General features: G+C 40.4%; 1 protein-coding gene across 15 annotated transcripts in view; it reads left to right on the plus strand.

Moving 5' to 3' along the window:
• The window catches only part of PDS5A (PDS5 cohesin associated factor A), a 98,927-nt gene extending 83,314 nt beyond the window's left edge, over positions 1–15,613 (plus strand). For 7 of the 15 annotated variants that reach the window (XM_036418195.2, XM_045573282.1, XM_036418178.2 and 4 more), the window contains 8 exons: positions 1,600–1,732; positions 2,287–2,406; positions 4,651–4,713; positions 5,948–6,093; positions 7,758–7,866; positions 10,671–11,023; positions 11,852–11,866; positions 12,112–12,269. In XM_036418195.2, the coding sequence (XP_036274088.1) occupies positions 1,600–1,732; positions 2,287–2,406; positions 4,651–4,713; positions 5,948–6,093; positions 7,758–7,866; positions 10,671–11,023; positions 11,852–11,866; positions 12,112–12,193 (1,021 nt within the window). In that variant the 3' untranslated portion in view covers positions 12,194–12,269. Of the gene's footprint in view, positions 1–1,599; positions 1,733–2,286; positions 2,407–4,650; positions 4,714–5,947; positions 6,094–7,757; positions 7,867–10,670; positions 11,026–11,851; positions 11,867–12,111; positions 12,270–13,015 lie in introns of those variants that run through there. The other 8 variants (XM_036418159.2, XM_045573271.1, XM_045573278.1 and 5 more) reach the window with 8 other exon arrangements.
• Positions 15,614–19,253: the final 3,640 nt, after the last annotated feature.

Here is a 19,253-nt window from a genome sequence, read left to right on the forward strand (position 1 = left end):
TACATGCTTCGGTTACTTAGTTTGACAACTTAGAAAGCCATGTAGTAGCCGAAACCGGTTTGGCTCAGTGGGTAGAGCATCGGTCTGCGGACTGAAGGGTCTCGGGTTCGATTCCGGTCAAGGGCATGTATGTTGGTTGCGGGCACATCCCCGATGGGGGTGTGCAAGAGGCAGCTGGTTAATGTTTCTCTCTCATCAATGTTTCTAACTCTCTGTCCCTCTCCCTTCCTCTCTGTGAAAAATCAATGAAAAATATATTAAAAAAAGAAAGAAAAGAAAAAAGAAAGCCATGTAGTAAAAATTTCTCTCCTTTAATGATCTTTACTTTCTTTTTTTCTTTTTTTTTTTAAATATATTTTATTGAATTTTTACATGGAAGAAGGGAGAGGGATAGAGAGAAACATTGGTCAGATGCCTCCTGCACACTCCCCACTGGGTATGTGCCTACAACCAACATACATGCCCTCAACCGGAATTGAACCTGGAACCCTTGATTCCACAGGCCAACGCTCTATTCACTGAGCCAAACCAGTTAGGGCATAAATGATTTTTACTTTCAACCTCAAAAGATAATGCCTAAAAATATGCTGAACATTCAAAATATTCTGTGGCAAGACTGGGGTAATACAAAATTAGATTTGTTATCCCAGGCACATATTTGTCTCTAGAGGAGAGAGGCAAGTCACGATTGCAAAGCACTGGTTCTGAGAGTATTCTTTATGTGAACTAGAATTTGTGTGTGATGCAGGGTGAACAAGTGAGAGATGGCCTAGGATTGTCTACAAATGGCCTCAAAAAAACTTTAAAGAGATATTTTCTTTTCCATTGCTGGCTTTTGCTTTGTACTCTTGGTTTTTTAATCCTTACCTAGGGGTATGTTTATTGGTTTTAGAGAGGGAGAGGGAGAAGGAGAGAAACATCAATGTGAGAGAGATATACCGTATCTGTCGTGGCCTCTCATGTGCATCCTGACTTAGGATGGAAGCCAAAACCTAGGTTTGTCCCCTGACTGGGAATCGAACCCGAGACCTTTAAGAATACAGGACAGTACTAACCATCTGAGCCACACCAGTTCAGGGCTAGAAGGAGTCCTTTTTTTCCCCCCCACAGAGAGGAAGGGAGAGATAAGAGAAATAGAAACTTCAGTGATGAGAGAGAATCATTCATTGATTGGCTGCCTCCTACACACCCCACACTGGGAGTATATGCCCTGACCAGGAATCAAACTGTGACCTCCTGGTTCATATCAACCACTGAGCCACGCTGGCTGAGCTAGAATGATTATTTGCCTCATGAAACTGTCATATTTTCTCATATTAGCTGTCTTCATTTTTAATATTTTGGTGATTTAATTTTCCATTTAATTTAACATTAAGATATTTCTATTAATCATTAGGGTTTTCTTTATATTTTACTTTTCTTACTTAAATTATTTATTGTTTAAAGTATTACATAAGTCTCCTTTCCCCCCCCTCCCCATTGTATATTTTGCTCTTACTATATTCAAGTATCAGAACTTTCCAAAAAGATATATAATCCATTTAAGCAGAAACACCTACATGTAATCTCTGTAATACACAAATAATGTTTACCATTTAGGTGCCTATGGTTCATGCTTGAAGTTTTAATGACAAAGAATGAAAACAATAGCCATGCCTTTATGAAGAAGATGGCAGAGAACATCAAGTTAACAAAAGATGCCCAGTCTCCAGATGAATCCAAGACAAATGAAGTAAGATATATTGGTCCAGTAAGATGTCATAGGAAAAAATATCTTTGCCCTTGTCCCACTTGTTTTTGCTATTAATATATTGATTACAGAATGTTTGTACAAATATGTATTTATAGTCAGTTTTTATTGTTTTGTTTCTGTTAAATTCTATTATTTGAGGCCTGTTTGTTACTCTGAAAAGATATTAAAACTTCTCCAGAGCAAGGAGATGAGAGCTAGTAAATTGTACAATTGTACTGTCTCTCAGACTTTTAGTGAGATTTACAGACAAGTAAGTAGATCTTATATTTTTCTGTTTTCTTTGGTTTACTTTGGTTTGTTTTCTGTTGTTTAATGCATACTTGGCATTCATGTTAAATGAGTTTTTTGTTTAACAGGAAGCTACAAAAGAATAAGTGTCAAATACAAATGTGAAATGTTCAAGGAATAAATAATAACCACACATTCTTCTTTTGATTCTATTTTATGCATTGGGTAGAATTGGTTCTTGTAATTATTTTGCACTACTGAAAGCTATATATGATCTTTCTTTTTCTTTTCTTTTTTCTCCCTAGAAACTTTATACAGTATGTGATGTGGCTCTGTGTGTTATAAATAGTAAAAGTGCTTTGTGCAATGCAGACTCACCAAAGGATCCAGTACTTCCAATGAAATTTTTTACACAACCTGAAAAGGTAATTTTCTTTCCCTTCCTTTTTCTACCACACAAACTGATTTAATATTCAGTTACCATCAACTCCAGTGGCAAATATTTGATTGTCTGGACTGTAGAGTAAAAAAAAAAAAAAAATACCTCGCCGAAACCAGTTTGGTTCAGTGGATAGAGCGTCAGCCTGAGGACTGAAAGGTCCCAGGTTTGATTCCTTTCAAGGGCATGTACCTTGGTTGCAGGTACATCCCCAGTGGTGGGGGGATGCAGGAGGCAGCTGATCAATGTTTCTAACTCTCTATCTCTCTCCCTTCCTCTCTGTAAGAAATCAATAAAATATATCTTTTTTAAAAACTCCTCTGTGAGTTTATGAAGAAATGTGGGCTTGTCTTCCAGAGCCCTGAACGGTATCATTCTCACCTCACAGAGTAGGAGAGTACATATATATGAAATAAAGAGTTAGAATTAATGGAATTGGTTTTGGTAATTGATAGACCTGGATTCTAATCAACCACTTTTAAAATATATTTCTATTGATTTCAGAGAGGGAGAGAGATAGAAACATCAATGATGAGAGAGAATCATTGATTGGCTGCTTTCTGCACCCCCTAGGGAGGATCAAGCCTGCAACTGGACCCAGGCATGTGCCCTTGACCAAGAATCTAACCTGGGATCCCTCAGACCGCAAGATGCTCTGTCTGCTCAGCCATACATAGAACATTTATTTTGCTATCAGCAAATTAAGTTTTTTATGTAAATAAGTTTTCCAGCTAACTCAAGCTCCTTTACGTTTCTCTAGCTAACTTTTAAAAATATATATATTTTTATTGACTTCAGAGAGGAAGGGAGAGGGAGAAAAGATAGAAACATCGACAATAAGAATCATCAATTGGCTATCTTCTGCACGCCCCCTACTGGGAATTGAACCAGCAACTGGGCATGTGCCATGACCGTGAATTAAACCATGGCCTCCTGATATAGAAGCACAGATAAATGAACCACTGCAGCCTGGCTTTCTAGCTAATTTTTTTTTATTTTTATTAGTCATATCAAGGAGAGAAAGAATATTGAGTAGGGAATATCTTTCTTTTGACTATTTTCTTTAATGATTCAGTGTTAACATTTTTTAAAACTATTAATCCTTTATTTCCTGCTTTAAGATGGTATTTTAAAGTTTAATTTTCCTGTGCTTTGTAATCAGAAAAAAAAAAATGCAGTTCTTAACATTTTTTTTATACATTTTTAAACCTGAAGATAGATTTCAGAGTAATATCTTCCCTCCCCCCACCCTACACACACAGTACTTTCCAGAAGAACATTCCAGGAAATAAAGCTTCCTACTTTGAATGCCATACTTTGACAAAAATTTTAATCAGATTTTCTTTAATGATTTAGTATTTGGCATATATTGTGCCTGTTTTTTTATTGGAATAATAAGGATTACAAAGTTATTTGCCTTTTAATTGCATTTACTCATCTTTATAAATATTCTTAAGTGAGCTCTTTTAAGTTTACTTTGTTGTTAACCCAGAGCTGTCATGACTGGAATAGTACCCAAATAGAATATTCATACAGTAGTGATCCTGTTCTCAATAATTAAATTGTTCTGTCTTTGCATGTAATTTTAATAGTTTCTTAATTTGATATTTGAAACTTAGTGTTTTTCCCTTAATAATATCTTGGGTTTTTTCTGTTTTCAATGAACAACTTTCCTCATTCCCTTTTCTAATATGTTGCTTTTAATCTAGGCATATTGAGATAGTACTAGTGAGGCTATAGTATGGTCTTCATGAATAAAATAAATGAACTTTGGTGCCTAGGCCTTGTAACATGTAATTTAGCTACATAAAAGCCTTTGTGCAAAAAGAAAAGAAAGAAGATACAGCTTTGCCTAGAACACATGTCAAAAGTGATTTCTTTATGGGCACTGCTCTCTCCTAAAACAATAGTAAGAAGGTAAACATAATAAAAGAAAATGTTACTTTAATAAACTTCTTGATTGTAGTGAAGCATTTTGTTTCTTTGACACCACGGTGGGTTATTTGTGTGCTGTCCCCAGGATATGTAACAGAAAAGCATGGAAGTATCAAAGTTGAGCTCTAGATATAATTTACAGGAAAGTATCTTCAGTGTCCACATTTGGCTTAATTCACTTAATTATATTTTGGTGGTGTATTCACCTTTTTGATTTGGACAAAAATCAAAACATGAAAAAATGCAAGTGTTCCATTTAAAAATACACATGTTCGCTTTGATTTTTTTTTTATAGGATTTCTGTAATGACAAGAGTTATATTTCAGAAGAGACACGAGTACTTCTGTTAACAGGAAAGGTATTATGTACTAGATAACTTGGGGATCTTTATTTCATGTATATATTACTTCTGATACTGAGATATAACCATTAACTGTCCCCCAGATTTTTTAGTTTTTGATTCTTAGGGATCATGTTGTGGATTGTAGGACCTAAAGCATTTGTTCTTTATTTATTTATTTTTTTTAAGTATTTATTTTATTTTATTTTTTTAAAATATATTTTATTGATTTTGTACAGAGAGGAAGGGAGAGAGATAGAGAGTTAGAAACATCGATGAGAGAGTCATCGATCAGCTGCCTCTTGCACACCCCCTACTGGGGATATGCTGAAACCAAGGTACATGCCCTTGACAGGAATCGAACCCGGGGCCCTTCAGTCCCCAAGCCGACGCTCTATCCATTGAGCCAAACCGGTCTCGGCTAAAGCATTTGTTCTTTAAAAAAATTGTTTGTTCTCTTGGGCTTTTTTTTTTTTTAATTGATTTTAGAGAGGAAGGGAAAGAGAGAGAAACTGAGAGTGACACATCAATCAGCTTCCTCCTGCATATCACCTCCCCCCTTTCTGAGGATCAAGCCTGAAACCCCTGGACATGTGCCTCCACCGGGAATCAAATGGGAGATTTCTTTGGTTCATGGGTCCATGCTCAACCACTGAGTCACACAAGCTGAGTTCTGGGGCTTTCATTGCCATTAACCACGCTTTTGAATTATGATCATGTGTTCTCATCAGTCCTGATTCTAAAGTTTAGAATCCACAAAGCAGATTTTTCTGAAAAGTAGTATAATAATTTTAGATGTGTAAGATATAACGGGAAGAAATAATTTCAAAGTATTAATGAGTTAGACAGTTTATATTATATAAAAGTAATATGACCCCTAAAAGAGCAAAAGTAAATTTAATTTTCAGTTAGCACTATCTGAACTAATACTATGTACCCTCAGTTTATTTGTAATACATTTTATTTTGTATTATTTATTATATTCACTGTGTTTATGGGGCCTTTTTATTTCAATTGAGCAGCAAGGAATAATTAAATATTGCCTAATTATTAAGTATAGGTAATACTTGATTTGTAATTATTATATTCATATAAGTGTAGTTTCATAGAATTGTCATTTCTAAGACATTTAGGATAGACTTTCTAAAATAACAATAATTCCTTAGCTTAAGCTAAATATTTCTTACATGTGCCTAAATGCATATGTATTCTTTTCAGTAAGGTAAAAAGTAACGTGTATATTTAATTTTAGCCAAAACCTGCTGGAGTACTAGGTGCAGTAAACAAGCCGTTATCAGCAGCGGGCAGGAAGCCGTGTGTTAGGAGCACTGGAGCTGAGACTGGAAGCAACATCAATGTGAACTCGGAGCTAAACCCTCCAACAGGAAATCGGTCAAGGTAATTTCCCCCACTTGTTTTTATTTCACAACTCAATTTATCTTTTGATTTTTCCTAAAGCACTATATCATAGAAATCGTCTTTAGGAAATATTTTGGTACAAAATAGTAGTGCTAAATTAGCACTGATGATATAAATTGTGAGTGTAGTATAACATTTTAAATATGTAGAAAGTTAAATGGAAAAAACACAAGGATTTATAATATAACTAATTTATATGGAAATGTCTTCTAAATATATATCTACCGTATATGTGAAATTTTAACATAGGAAAATATAATTTTTTTTTAAATTGATTTCAGAGAGGGAGAGAGAGAGAGAGATAGGATCATTGATTGACTGTCTCATGCATACCCCACACTGGGTTCGAGCCTGCAACCTGGGCATATACCCTGACCAGGAATCAAACCATAACCTCCTGGTTCATAAGTCGACACTCAGTCACTGAGCCACACCAGCCAGGCGAAAATGTAATTCTTAAATAAATTGAATTTATCAGCATGAGTTGAGTAAAAATAACCTTTCCACTTCTAAAAATATTCCCTGTTTATTTTAACACTAGAGGCCTGGTGCACCAGTGAGGGTCCCTCAGCCTGGCCTGATCAGGACTGATGAGAACATAAGACCTTTGGTTAATCTCTTCCCTCCCTGCTCCCCTCAGATTCGTCAATCTGTGTCATGTTTCAATGCCTGAGGTTTCCGCTCCTGCGTTGAGCATTTGCCCCCAGGTGGTCAATGCACATCATAGCTTAGGTTTTTATAGAGAGAGATTGTTAGGTAAGCTGTGGTAGTTTGTGTGGTTTTGAGAAATAAATCCATTTATACATGTCAAACTTGTGTGTACGGTCAGCCAGTTTCTCAGGCTTTTATATATATACTAGAGGCCTGGTGCACAAAATTCATACACGGGGGATGAGGGGGTCCTCAGCCCAGCCTGCATCCTCTCCATTCGGGGACTCCTTGGCGGATGTCCTACTCCCCTCGCAATCCTGGACCACTGGCTCCTAACCGCTTACCTGTCTGCCTGCTTGATGGCCCCTAACTGCTCACCCCTGCCTGCGTGCTTGCCCCTAACTGCTCACCTCTGCTGGCCTGGTTGCCCCTAACCATCTCGGCCCCTGACACTGTGGCTTTTTCCGGAAGAACACCCAGAAGGATGTCTGGAAGATGTCCGGTCTAATTAGCATATTATCCTTTTATTAGTATAGATAGATGTCACTCATTTATACTAATAAACCCCGCTAGAGATTCTCAACCTGTGGGTCGAGACTCACAGGTTGAGAACCTCTGCTGTAGAGCCAAGACCATCGGAAAACACAGATACTTACGTTCCAATTCATTAACAGCAGCAAAATCACAGTTATGAAGTAGGTTGGGGGTCACCACAACATGAGGAACTATATTAAAGGGTCATGGCATTAGAAAGGTTGAGAACCACTGTTTTAGATAGTCATTTCTGTCTTATATTAGTAAGATTAAATGGAAACCAACAACCTTACTGATAAGAGACTAGTGAGTGGTCTGTAAACGACAGATCTGAATCTTGCTAACATTGCTTCTTCTAAACCAGCCTGAACTTTAATTTCTCTGTTGATATGGTGAGAGCACAAATTTTCTATTCATGTGGTGACTTAAAGAAGCTTTGGTTTATTTTTCTTCCACAGGGAGCCGAGCTCAGAGGCAGCAGAAACTGGAGTGAGTGAGAATGAAGAGAACCCTGTGAGAATTATTTCTGTCATACCTGCAAAAAATATTGATCCAGTAAAGAATAAGGTAAATTTTAAAATTTAACAAATAGGTTTCTCTCATGAAGGTTCTAATTATAAATTTCATGGTAGGGGTAAGAAACACACAGTCAAGAAGTGAATGTGTACTACATATTTTACATGGGGCACACCACCCCTTGCTGTGTTTAGTATGCTCCCACTCTCCCAAAGCGATTCTGCCCACATTTCCTGACGTGACTTTGCAGAGCTCCCCATTATGTTACACACTTCACCCAAGCTTGGAAGACTAGGATTTGACTTTTTAAGATCTAACTTTAAAAAGTTTATTGACTCCTGCCGGGTTGCCATTCTTTTGTATCTATTTTATTTTTAAAAGTTAAATTTATGAATTAACTTTTTATAATGTGTTTGAGTTTTTGTTTAATAGCTGCATTCTTTGTTGTTGACCTTTTAACTATGGCACCCAATTTTTTGGTAGGATAGAAAGGAGAAAATATTCAGACTCACCTGACTGAATCCTGGCTCTGCTACTTGCTGGCTGACTATTTACTTGGGCAAATTGCTTGATTTCTAAGCTTCCATTCAACTATAACATTCCTCAGTAGGAATTGCATGAAGATACTATTATTTTTCTTCACACAGATTATATTCTTGAAAAACTTATCTTTATGTTGCCCACCATATATTTATGGTATTTTATCAATTTTTGGGAATTACCTTTGGGGACATAAAATATTGGAACTCAGAAAGCAATAGATTTGAATATTATAGGATCCTTATACAAATTTAGATGCAAAATTTCATGTTGCCATAGTCATTTAGTGGCTACAATAAATATTACGGGATAGTACAGGTACCAGTGTTTAGTCAAACAGCTAGCCATAATCTTTCCAGCCTCGTTGCAAAATTCTGTATAAGATAAATTGGGCATTAAATTCTAATTTCTGAGAGACTAAAATTTTAATTTTAATGGATTTATAATATATTGTTCCAAACCCTTATTTTAACTCTTTCACAATTTCAAAGAATGCTTTAACAAATGCACTGTTACCTGGGGAGATGGATTCGTTATATTTTGACAAAAGCCTGATAGATCGCTCCTTATCAGGTTTCCCATAAGTTGTAGGGACATTTCTTTTTAGTGTCTGGTCCTGTCTTATAGGCTCAAAAATTATACTGTTAGTGTGCTATAAGAAGGTAAAGATCTAAGGGAGTATTTCTTGCTAGCCAGTTTCTCAAAGAGATTGATGCATAAACCAGTTTTTTAGTTATAAAAACAAAAATTATTCAGCAAACTGAATGTGCATGGTTACACATCAGCACATTCTCTCCTGATATTTTCCTATGAGAGAAAACAAATTGTAATATGAAGGATGGATAGGGAGATGGTTAAAAGAAGAATGAAGACACATCTCTGTATTTAGGCAAAGCAGTACTGCCAATGTCATCTTTTATGAGCCTTCTTATTTGTTATTGTTGTTAATCCTTACTAAAGGATAATTTTTTCCATTGTTTTCTAGAGAGAATAGAAGGGGAAGAGGGAGAGAGAGATACCTTCGGATTGGTTGTCTCCGGCATGTCCCCGAAGGGGACAAGGGATGGAACCTGTGAACTCGGTGAATGGGCCAACGTGTGTCCATTGAGCCACTCTGGCCAGGGCTGGAATGTTCTTTTTCTTCATACCTGTAGCTAATCAACTGGTTTCCTCTTCATTTGGCTTGTCCATCAGTTCTTTATTCATATGCATATGTACATAATGTTTATGTATGTGTGACTATGCTAATGTGTGATTTTTAATGCAGTCTTTCTTTTCCCTTTCAAACAGCCTAATCTCTGTTCATTTTTTCCTATTACAATGTTATTAAATTATCTTCTTATTGACTAAACCTCTGATGCTGTAGTAGTTTTACCTTCTTGTTAACATTCTTGACCCCTTCCAATCCAGTCACCACATAAGAGCCAATTTGATCTTTTAAAAATGTAATTTGACCCTGGCCAGGTGCCTCAGTTGATTGGAGCATCAATAAAAAGGATCTTTTTTTCCTCTTCTTTCTTTTCTTTTTAGGTTAATCTTCACCTGAGGGTATTTTCCCATTGGTTTTTGTTGTTGTGTTTGGTTTGGGGTTTTTTTTTTGTTTTGTTTTGTTTTGAGAGAGAGAGAGAAAGAGAAGGGGAGACAGAGAGAACATCTGCACGCCCCCGGTATTGAGCCTGCAACCGAGGTATGTGCTCTTGTTCGGGAATCAAACCTGTGACTCTTCAGTCCAGGAACAGGGGCTCTAACCACTGAGCAAAGTTGGCTAGGGCAAAAGGACCTTTTCATTAGAATGGCTGTGGTAGCAAAACTGAGTAGATTTTCTATTTTATGTTTACTGCCTGGGCATTTTATTTTTTTACTTATTTATTTATTAATACATTTTTATTGATTCCAGAGAAAAAGGGGGAGGGATAGAGAGATAGAAACATCAATGATGAGAATCATTGATCAGCTGCCTCCTGTACGCCCCCTACTGGGGAGTGAACCCACAACCTGGACATGTGCCCTTGGCCGAAATCAAAACTGGGACCCTTCAGTCTGCAGGCCGATGCTCTCCACTGAGCCAAACCGGTTCCGGCCCGCCTGTGCATTTTAAATACGCATTGAGTACATGATATGTGTCCAGCACCGTGGTAGATCCCACCTTCCAATCTCTATCCTCAAGGAGTTTACATTCCTCACGGGCTGCAAGTAGTTAATGAGAAGCTCTGGAACCCCAACCCCTTTCAAATACATTCAGGATACAGCTTTCTGCTACAGATTATTGACGTTTAAAGCAGTTGTGTTTATAGAATCGTCTTGTGCTCTTTTAGGAGATTAATTCTGATCAGGCTACCCAGGGCAACATCAGCAGTGACCGAGGAAAAAAAAGAACAGTCACAGCCGCTGGTGCAGAGAATATCCAGCAGAAAACAGATGAGGAAGTCGATGAATCAGGACCACCTGCCCCTTCAAAGCCCAAGAGAGGACGTCGACCCAAGTCTGAATCTCAGGGCAATGCCACCAAAACTGACGATGTCAGTAAACCTCTCGGCAAGGGAAGGAAGCGAGCCGCGGGCAGCCAGGAAGGCCCCGGCGGCCTGGAAGCAGGTAATGCCAAAGCGCCCAAACTGCAGGACGGAGCCAAAAAGGCAGCGCCGGCAGAGAGGCAGATTGACCTGCAAAGGTAGCGCACGCTCTTCTTCTCACCTGCCCCTGTGCTTTGCACTGTCACCCGTTGCGGAGTGTTCACTGTCCTTGGTGTCCTGAGTAGGTTATGATGGCATTGGTTTTGATTTCATAACCTCCAGGATATCAATTTGAAAAGATCTCCTTTTTTCCTTTGGTTCATTTTTAATTAGAATATGGTATTTTCATATTTCTATATATTAGCAAGAACAGTATAATCTTTTGTTTGGTTTCCTTAAAATAAATAGCTACCTTTTAGATATAAAAGTCCCAGAATGGAGAAAGTAGTAGTCTTGACACATGAACAAGGTATACTCCTACTCTTTAATTCCTCTTGTTAGTGTTAATTTTAATATAAATCAACTTACCTCTTCCCTGAAACAACCTCACAGGCTGCTCATCTTTGAACATTCAAAGATGATTCCTACTTGTATAATTATTTACTGACTCAAGAATGGATATGCTATTCCACCAAACATGGATTGTATGTACAAAAATTTATTGGCATAGAGTTTACTTTTTAATCTGGGAGTTGATGCTGAATGTTTTAAGATGTCACCTTAATTAGAATTTTTAGATCCCTTTGGATTTTATAGTAAATGTGTTCCCTTAGCTACTTATTGTGTGTGTTCCTATGTATGTTCCAATAAATGTTACTGTTTATATTTTGGGCTGTATTTGGTATTGTTAACTTATGAGAAAATTCCTTGAATTCACTATACATCTATAAAAGTCAGCCATTTGTATAGTATGGTCAGGAAACAGTATCTTTGTATGTAGTAATGGGGCTGTAAGTAAAAAAACTCATTTATTTTTCTCTCCCAAGTTTGAAGTTGTTGAGGAAACAACTTTTTTAAAAAAATATATATTATTGATTTTTTTTTTTTTTTTTTTTTTTTTTACAGAGAAGGGAGAGAGATAGTTAGAAACATTAATGAGAGAGAAACATCGATCAGCTGCCTCCTGCACACCCCCGACTGGAGATGTGCTCACAACCAAGGTATGTGCCCTTGACCGGAATCGAACCTGGGACCCTTGAGTCTGCTGGCTGACGCTCTATGCACTGAGCCAAACCAGTTTCAGTAGGAAACACAGTCTTAATACTGATCTGGCTGATTTCAAGTGCGGAATTGTACAGGCCAGGTGGCTACTAATGGCTTGCATGTAAATTGGACAGCTGCAGGCAGACCAGAATCACAGTTTGGGAGCAGAAGAGAGCACATCCAGATGAGGCCACGCCCTGTGTGTCCTGTTCTCGCTCCCTCACCTATTAGATGGGCCCTCCAGAAGCATGGGAGATTCTGCTAACTTAACAGAATTAAACTACAGTTTCTCCTAGTTCTTCGAGTATACTAAAATTTATTTATTTGCCCAGTTCAAGAATCAACACGTATTCTGCTTCTTATAATTGATTTTGCCATCGTAGCCAATAATTTTCTTCCATAACAATATCATTTTGCAAGTATTCATTAAAAAGTGACAATTATAATATTTTAGCCAAGATTGGTTTGGCTCAGTGGATAGAACGTCGGCCTGTGGACTGAAAGGTCCCAGGTTTGATTCTAGTCAGACGCATGCACCTTGGTTGCGGGCACATCCCCAGAAGGGGGTGTGCAGGAAGCAGCTGGTCGATGTTTCTTTCTCATTGATGTTTCTAACTCTTTATACCTCTCCCTTCCTCTCTGTAAAAAAAAAAAATCAATAAAAATATATTTAAAAAATTAAAATTACAGTTATTTCAAATAACAGCTTTTATTTTATTATTGTAAGCATATTGGACATTGGGTAGCAGCACTTACTAGTTGAAAAACTTCTTCATTGGCATTTTGTTTTTTGATAGTTAGGGAAATATTCCTTAAATCAAGTAAAGTCTCAAGTGAAAAGTGGAAAATATACATTTCCAGATTTTAGGTTATAACTATAGAAATGAAATAATTCGTTTATTTTTATATTTACATATTTTCTAACATTGCTTTCATCTGTCCCCAAGGTAAAAAGAAAACTCATTTGCAAAGGGAGAAAATGAAGGCCAAACAGAAGTAGTTTCAACTTCTGCAAAAAATTGGATTCAAAGTGTCCCTGAACAGAAAACGAAGTTAACTCTCTGCCTTGAAAACTGAAAGAAACTATTTCTTCCTTTTCTCATGATACAGTCCTCTGGTGGAAATGTTCTCTTGAGAGAGAGAGAGAGAGAGGCTAAAAGCAACTCTGTTCTACATCCCCTCCCCCCAGACTTTTCTTATGAAAAGTCAATAATTAAGCAAATTGCTTAACACTTGGTTCCAGTTCCTGCATATCTGGAGTTTAAAGGCGTAAATACACCATTAATTTCCATGCTGCATATTTTTATGTTAAAGAAAGTAACAGGATGTCCTTAAACTGACACTGAAAAATTCATCAATTTTAGAGCCAGGAATTCCCATGTTACACAAGAAAAAAGTAGAAGCCTACTGAATTAATTTTTTTAGAAGAAAGAGATCAGATGAAATATTTGTCTTTCCTTTTGGAAACTTTTATGTATAATTCTTTCTGCCTGCCTACTTTTCTGCAAAAATGAGTTGTACAGATTTTAGTTCCCTGCTATGAAAAGTGATGTGGTGGCAATTTTATAAATGTTGATTTCTGATTTTTATCAGAGTGAGAAAATAATTAAGATTATTAATGATTTCATATCACTTCGTATTTTGATTTCCCCCCCTCCATTTTAGTTTAATATAATTTGCAATAAATGTACATATCGTTGTTTCATAAAGCATATCATTTTAAAGTGGTTTTTACTCCTGTGATTATGTTGGAATATTTGAAATTTTAAAGGAGTAAAGACTGTCCACCATTTGGTTTTATAATGTTTGTCACCATATTTTTATTGATGTACAAAAAGTCAGTTTTTTTAAACAGTTGGGTTTGGGCAGCTCTGAGGAAGCTGGAGGTGTAAGATTGCTGTTGATTCCGGCATTGTGCTCTTGGGAAAGAAGTGTGTTGCTTTTGTCTGGCAGTCTGGGCTCCATTTTAATGTTTATTTTAGAAGACAACTGTTGCATCGATATATTGTTTCTTGGTATTGTTCAGCATAGGTAATGTGTGCACATCTGTGTACACATATCATATTTAAGTTTTTGCATAAAATAAATGCTTCTAGATGTCATGGTAGTCTTTTTTAATCTTTTTATCATACATTGTGAAATTTTTTTATGTGAAAGGGCTAAAGTCATTTAAAAAAAACATGATAACAGTCAACTCTCCATTATCTATATAAAATAGTGACTATGCCTCAGGTTTTTGAATCTTGTAGAAATCATAAACTTAAAATAATGAAGGCATATTATAAGCAGTAAATCAGAAGTGACTAAAAACATGTTCTTCCTCACACTCAGAGGTGGAGCCTGCCCCTTCTGCCCATGAGGCCGTTCCCAAAGTCCTCGCCGAATGTGTTCACCCGGGTTCCTCGTCCCCAGAGTGGTGAGAGGACTGGACCATTCTGCCTGCTCTAACTTGGTCTTGATAGGCTGTGTCCTACGGGGGTGTAAAACAGTGAACGTGAGCTGTGTACCAAAAGGATGGTTATGTTAAATGTGAAATTTACTTGTAGTAAATGTCGTTTGGTTCTAATAGATAATCAAGAGTTGGCTGTATATTGACTGAGTGAAAGATGGGTAATTCTTTTAAATATGCATATACACACATTTAGGTATCAGATGATGATTAGGGAACAATGGATGCCAGTGATAGAAAAGTATCTTAAGAGGGCAGAAAAAGCCCTCCTATTCCTTATTGCCTCTTTTTATAACCCTTTAGGAATAACGTATAAAATATTGCCTCCAACATGCTGAAAAATATCTATGCATAAGCATCAGAGAAGTCCCTCAAGCAGTCAGTGGGCATGTTCTGTTGAGAAAGGTTTTAAAGTTCTCTTAGCATCAGACAACTTGATTCTTAATGCCATGAATTTGTCACCATTGAAAAGCACATTGGGTAGGGGCCGCCTCTCTCTCCACTCCTCATGTGCAGTCAGCATCGCAGCTGACGAGATGACCTCGTGTTGTCCCATTGAACAAGGAAGTATTTGCGTCAGCTCTGCCTGCCTAGGTTTCTGCCGGAGAGGAGTTAACTGAAAGGCTCTGGCCCCAAACGGAACATCCGCAAGTGTCTGACACTAAGGGAAGGGACAGTGGAATGGTAGGTAGACGGGGAGCAGATGGGGAGGGACTTGTGCAAGGGACACTTGTCAGTTTTCCTTTGAAAAAGGAAAACCCCTTAGGAATTTGGTATTTACATCTCAGAGAAATACAACACAAAGTGCAGACTTATATTTGAGAATTAATGTTAATTAACCCTTTGTGTCTAGTTTGAAGCTTCTTGTATTTGTCTAAAACTACAAGCCAGAATTTTGTATCTCCTTTGATAAAAAGTGTGTATAATGTAAAGTAGTTTTGCATATTATTGTGCTGCACATGGGCCGAATTTTTAAAATTTTTTTAAAGACTTGAAGCAGAACCTTGTAATTTGTGTAAATGACACGTGTAAAATCCTACCATAAAATGCTAAAAAATATGCATTGTTTCAAATAAAATCAAGAAATGCAGCATTATATAGTAGTGTGGAACCCTGAATATCCATGTATTTCCTGGTATGTCACAAGCTGGAGAAATATCTGTGTATTTTCTTTTTTTTCTCTCTCTTTTTTAAATATATTGATTTTTTTACAGAGAGGAAGGGAGAGGGATAGAGAGTTAGAAACATCGATGAGAGAATCATCGATCAGCTGCCTCCTGCACACTTCCTGCTGGGGATGTGCCCGCAACCAAGGTACATGCCCTCGATCGGAATTGAACCCGGGACCTTTCAGTCCACAGCTGAAGCTCTATCCACTGGTTTCAGTGAGAGCCAAATTTCGTAAACTTCTTCTAACGCCACTTCTTCAAAATAGACTCGCCCAGGCCGTGGCATTTTGTGGAAGAGCCACACTCAAGGGGCCACAGAGCCGCATGTGGCTCCTGAGCCGCAGTTTGCCGGCCGCGGGGCTGGGGCAGGAAGCGCCGTTACTAACAGTGACTGAGTTTCCAGGTCACGCACCTTTGCCCTGGGCGAGTCCCGCTCCTCACAGGGTTCCCTGGGCGCAGTCTGGTCCTCGGCCAGGAAGGTCTGAAGCAGTTGTCCGCTGTGGCCCCGGGCCCAGGCGGTCTCAGTAACACACCTGACTGACAGCTCCTGCGCTGCCTGGGAGGCCCTGTGGGGAGGAGGTCTGGGAAGTGGGCTCTGCAGGGAGACAGCCCTGTGGAACCCCCCTCTCCTGATACACATGGGACAGTGGGATCTTGGCAATCTTATAGGCCCTCCTACCACTGTTTTCTCCCTCTTTTTTTTCCCTTTTTCTCAAAATGCCTTATTGTTTCCATTTGGTCCAAGGCAGGGGAGAGGGCTTCCGGGTGGTTGAAGGAGTGGCTGCTAGTTTTGGGGAGGTCAGGTAAGCCTGACACCGGGGGAGGCAGGGGACTCCTCACAGGCCTCTGGGCTCCGCAGGCTCCCCGTTGGGCCTGAGGGCTGGCAGCCTGTGGGGTGAGCAGGTGCCGCCCGTCTTCCTGATGAGTTTCACCTCCTCACCCCGGAAGTGGTTCTCCAGGAAGTCGTGGAGCTGAGGGTCGGTGAGGGTAGAACCCAAGGCAGGCAGCTCCCAAAGGGGCCTGTTCAGGTTCCTCTCCAAGGCCTTGGCGGCTTCCCTGGTGCCCCGCGCTTTGCCCGCTCACTCATCTGGGGAGGCCTCGGCACCTCCTGGGGGAGGGCGAGGCCGCTGCACTGGTGCTGCATCTTTAAGAGACGCCCGGAGCCCTCGAGCTTCCCCACCAAATCTTGGAAGAAGTGGCCAGGCCCTCAAGAGCCACATCGTCAAAACAGAAGCCCAGAGAAGGTAAGTGGGGACAGACGCCCAGGGAGAGGCGGGTGTGGGAAGCCCGCTGGGGCAGGTTGGCCACAGCCTACACCTGGGTGGGACAGTTCTGAGGAATCTGGGAGCGTGTGGTTGTTGGGCAATAAGGAGTTAAGGTCAAAAAACAACAATGGTGTGTTGGCTGGTCTGGGAGGTGGTTCGGAAGGTGGTGACGGGGTAAGACGCAGGAGAGTGGCCAGAGGCTGGAATACCGTTGAAATGAGACCCAGGACCACGGAGGGTACTGTCTCACCTGTTAAATAATAACCGCGGCACAGGTGGTCGTGAGGGTGAAAGGAGGTGAAGATGGGGCCCCTCACGCAATGCTGGGCCCCAGTGAGGGCCTGCCCACAGCGGAGGCCACCGGCCCAGCACCTGCAGAGACTGAGACGTGGGTTCCTGTGGGTTGTGTCTGTTTCCAGGCTCTGGGCCAGCCTCTCACTTCGGTTCATTCTCTTTCCTGAGCCGGACCCGTGCCACTTGCTCACATTTCCGTACCGTTCAGCCCAGAGGCCCCGGCCATAGGGACCGTTTTCTGGCCATCAGGACACGGACCGCCCTTTCGTGTTTGGGGAAACCTCACAAAGGCCACCAGGAGGCGGAGCCAGTTCCCTCTGAAAAAGCTGAGGACACTCCTTCCTTCCTAACCGGCCCCTGGGAGCTGTGGATTAGGACCCGGAGAATGGGGACTCGGCACCCTGGGGATGCTGGGCGGCACAGGCACTGGCAGGGAAGGCCAATTCTGTGATACTATTTCTGACACTAACATCCACCGTTTCCCAGAGGGTTTGAGCTACTTAACACCTGTTTTTAAAATTTTTTAAATATATATTTTTTATTGATTTCAGAGAGGGAGAGAAACATCAATGACAGTCATTGATTAGCACGCCCTCTCCTGGGGATCGAGGCTGGAACCCAGGCATGTGCCCTTGACTAGAATTGAACCTGGGACCCTTCAGTCCTCAGGCCAATGCTCTATCCACTGAGCCAATACAGCCAGGCCCTGTTTTTAATTTTTTATTTATTTCAAAGAAGGGAGAGGAAGAGAGCTAGAAACATCAGTGATGAGAATCAGTGATCGGATGCCTCCTGCACACCTCCTACTGGGGATTGAGCCCACAACCCAGGCGTGTGCCCTTGACCGGAATCCAACCTGGGACCCTCCCGTCCACAGGCTGATGCTCTATCCACTGAGCCAAACCAGCTAGGGCTCAAGCCTGTTAATAAATTTCTTTTCTTCTCGAATTAGCTAGTTGACTTCTCATAAATTAGCACCACCAGTTGTAGGCAGCACTCAGGGAAATGTCACCTGGATTAGCTCCTGGGCTGGGTGAGGCAGGCGGCCGTGATAATGAGCAGAGACTGAGGGTGGGCTTTCAGCACAGAGTGGTGAAAAGTTAGACGCCCTCATAGCATCATCGCTGAAACCCTGAGCCCCGTGGGGCTGCATGCGGAGATACGGCTTTTAGGAGGTAATTAAGGCCCTAAGAGGGGGGCAGTGACCCAGCAGGGTTCGTATTATAAGACACAGGAGAACTCACTTGTGGCCCCTCCACCTGCGCACAAAGGCCTGCCCATCTACAATCCAGGAGGAGAAAGCAAATAGCGCTGCAGCGAACCTCGGGGGTGGGCTTCCGGCAGCAGGAGCCTTTGGCTGCAGGCTGGGGCTCTGCCCCTCCCTGTGCCCAGCCCCCTCTGAGCTTCACCTCTGCTCGCTCTCCGACCAGCAGCCAGTGTGCTCCTTGGGGAGGAGTTGGGGCATCGGAGAGCTTATCTCTGGGCTCCACCTGCCCCTGGGCGAGCTCTCTTGTGCTGATGATAAAGCACCGGTGCGCAGCCATAAACTCGGAGTCTGAGGGACCTTTCTTTAGGTTTGTCCGTTTGCTTATTAAGTTCTCTGATGGGTTCAAGAAAAGTTCTGACTTTGTGGATTATGTTTTCTTCTTTGAGGGCAAAAACCACTTTTTCTTCTAGCTTTCTACATTCTAAGCTTTGGACAGAAGGCCCTAGATTCAAAGTGACGAGAAACTGAACTCATTTCAACTTTGTTATTCTGTGTTTGTGTTTGAATTTTTTGCTACCAAAGTCACTAGAGTCTGCCCCGGTCGGAGTGGTTCAGTTGGTTGAGAGGTGCCCCATGCAACACCAGCTAGAGCATCTCATATCTTTGCTTCTATTTTCTGCCTTTGGGTGTTTTTTCCCCATTGAGACATCCTCTACTTTATTTACCACTCTCCTATTCATTCATTTACCCTACAACCATTTACTGATGACTTATCTATTTTTTAATGTTCCAGTCAATGTT

The sequence above is a fragment of the Pipistrellus kuhlii genome, unplaced genomic scaffold (assembly GCF_014108245.1).
Source record: "Pipistrellus kuhlii isolate mPipKuh1 unplaced genomic scaffold, mPipKuh1.p scaffold_m20_p_1, whole genome shotgun sequence".
Lineage (NCBI taxonomy): Eukaryota > Metazoa > Chordata > Mammalia > Chiroptera > Vespertilionidae > Pipistrellus > Pipistrellus kuhlii.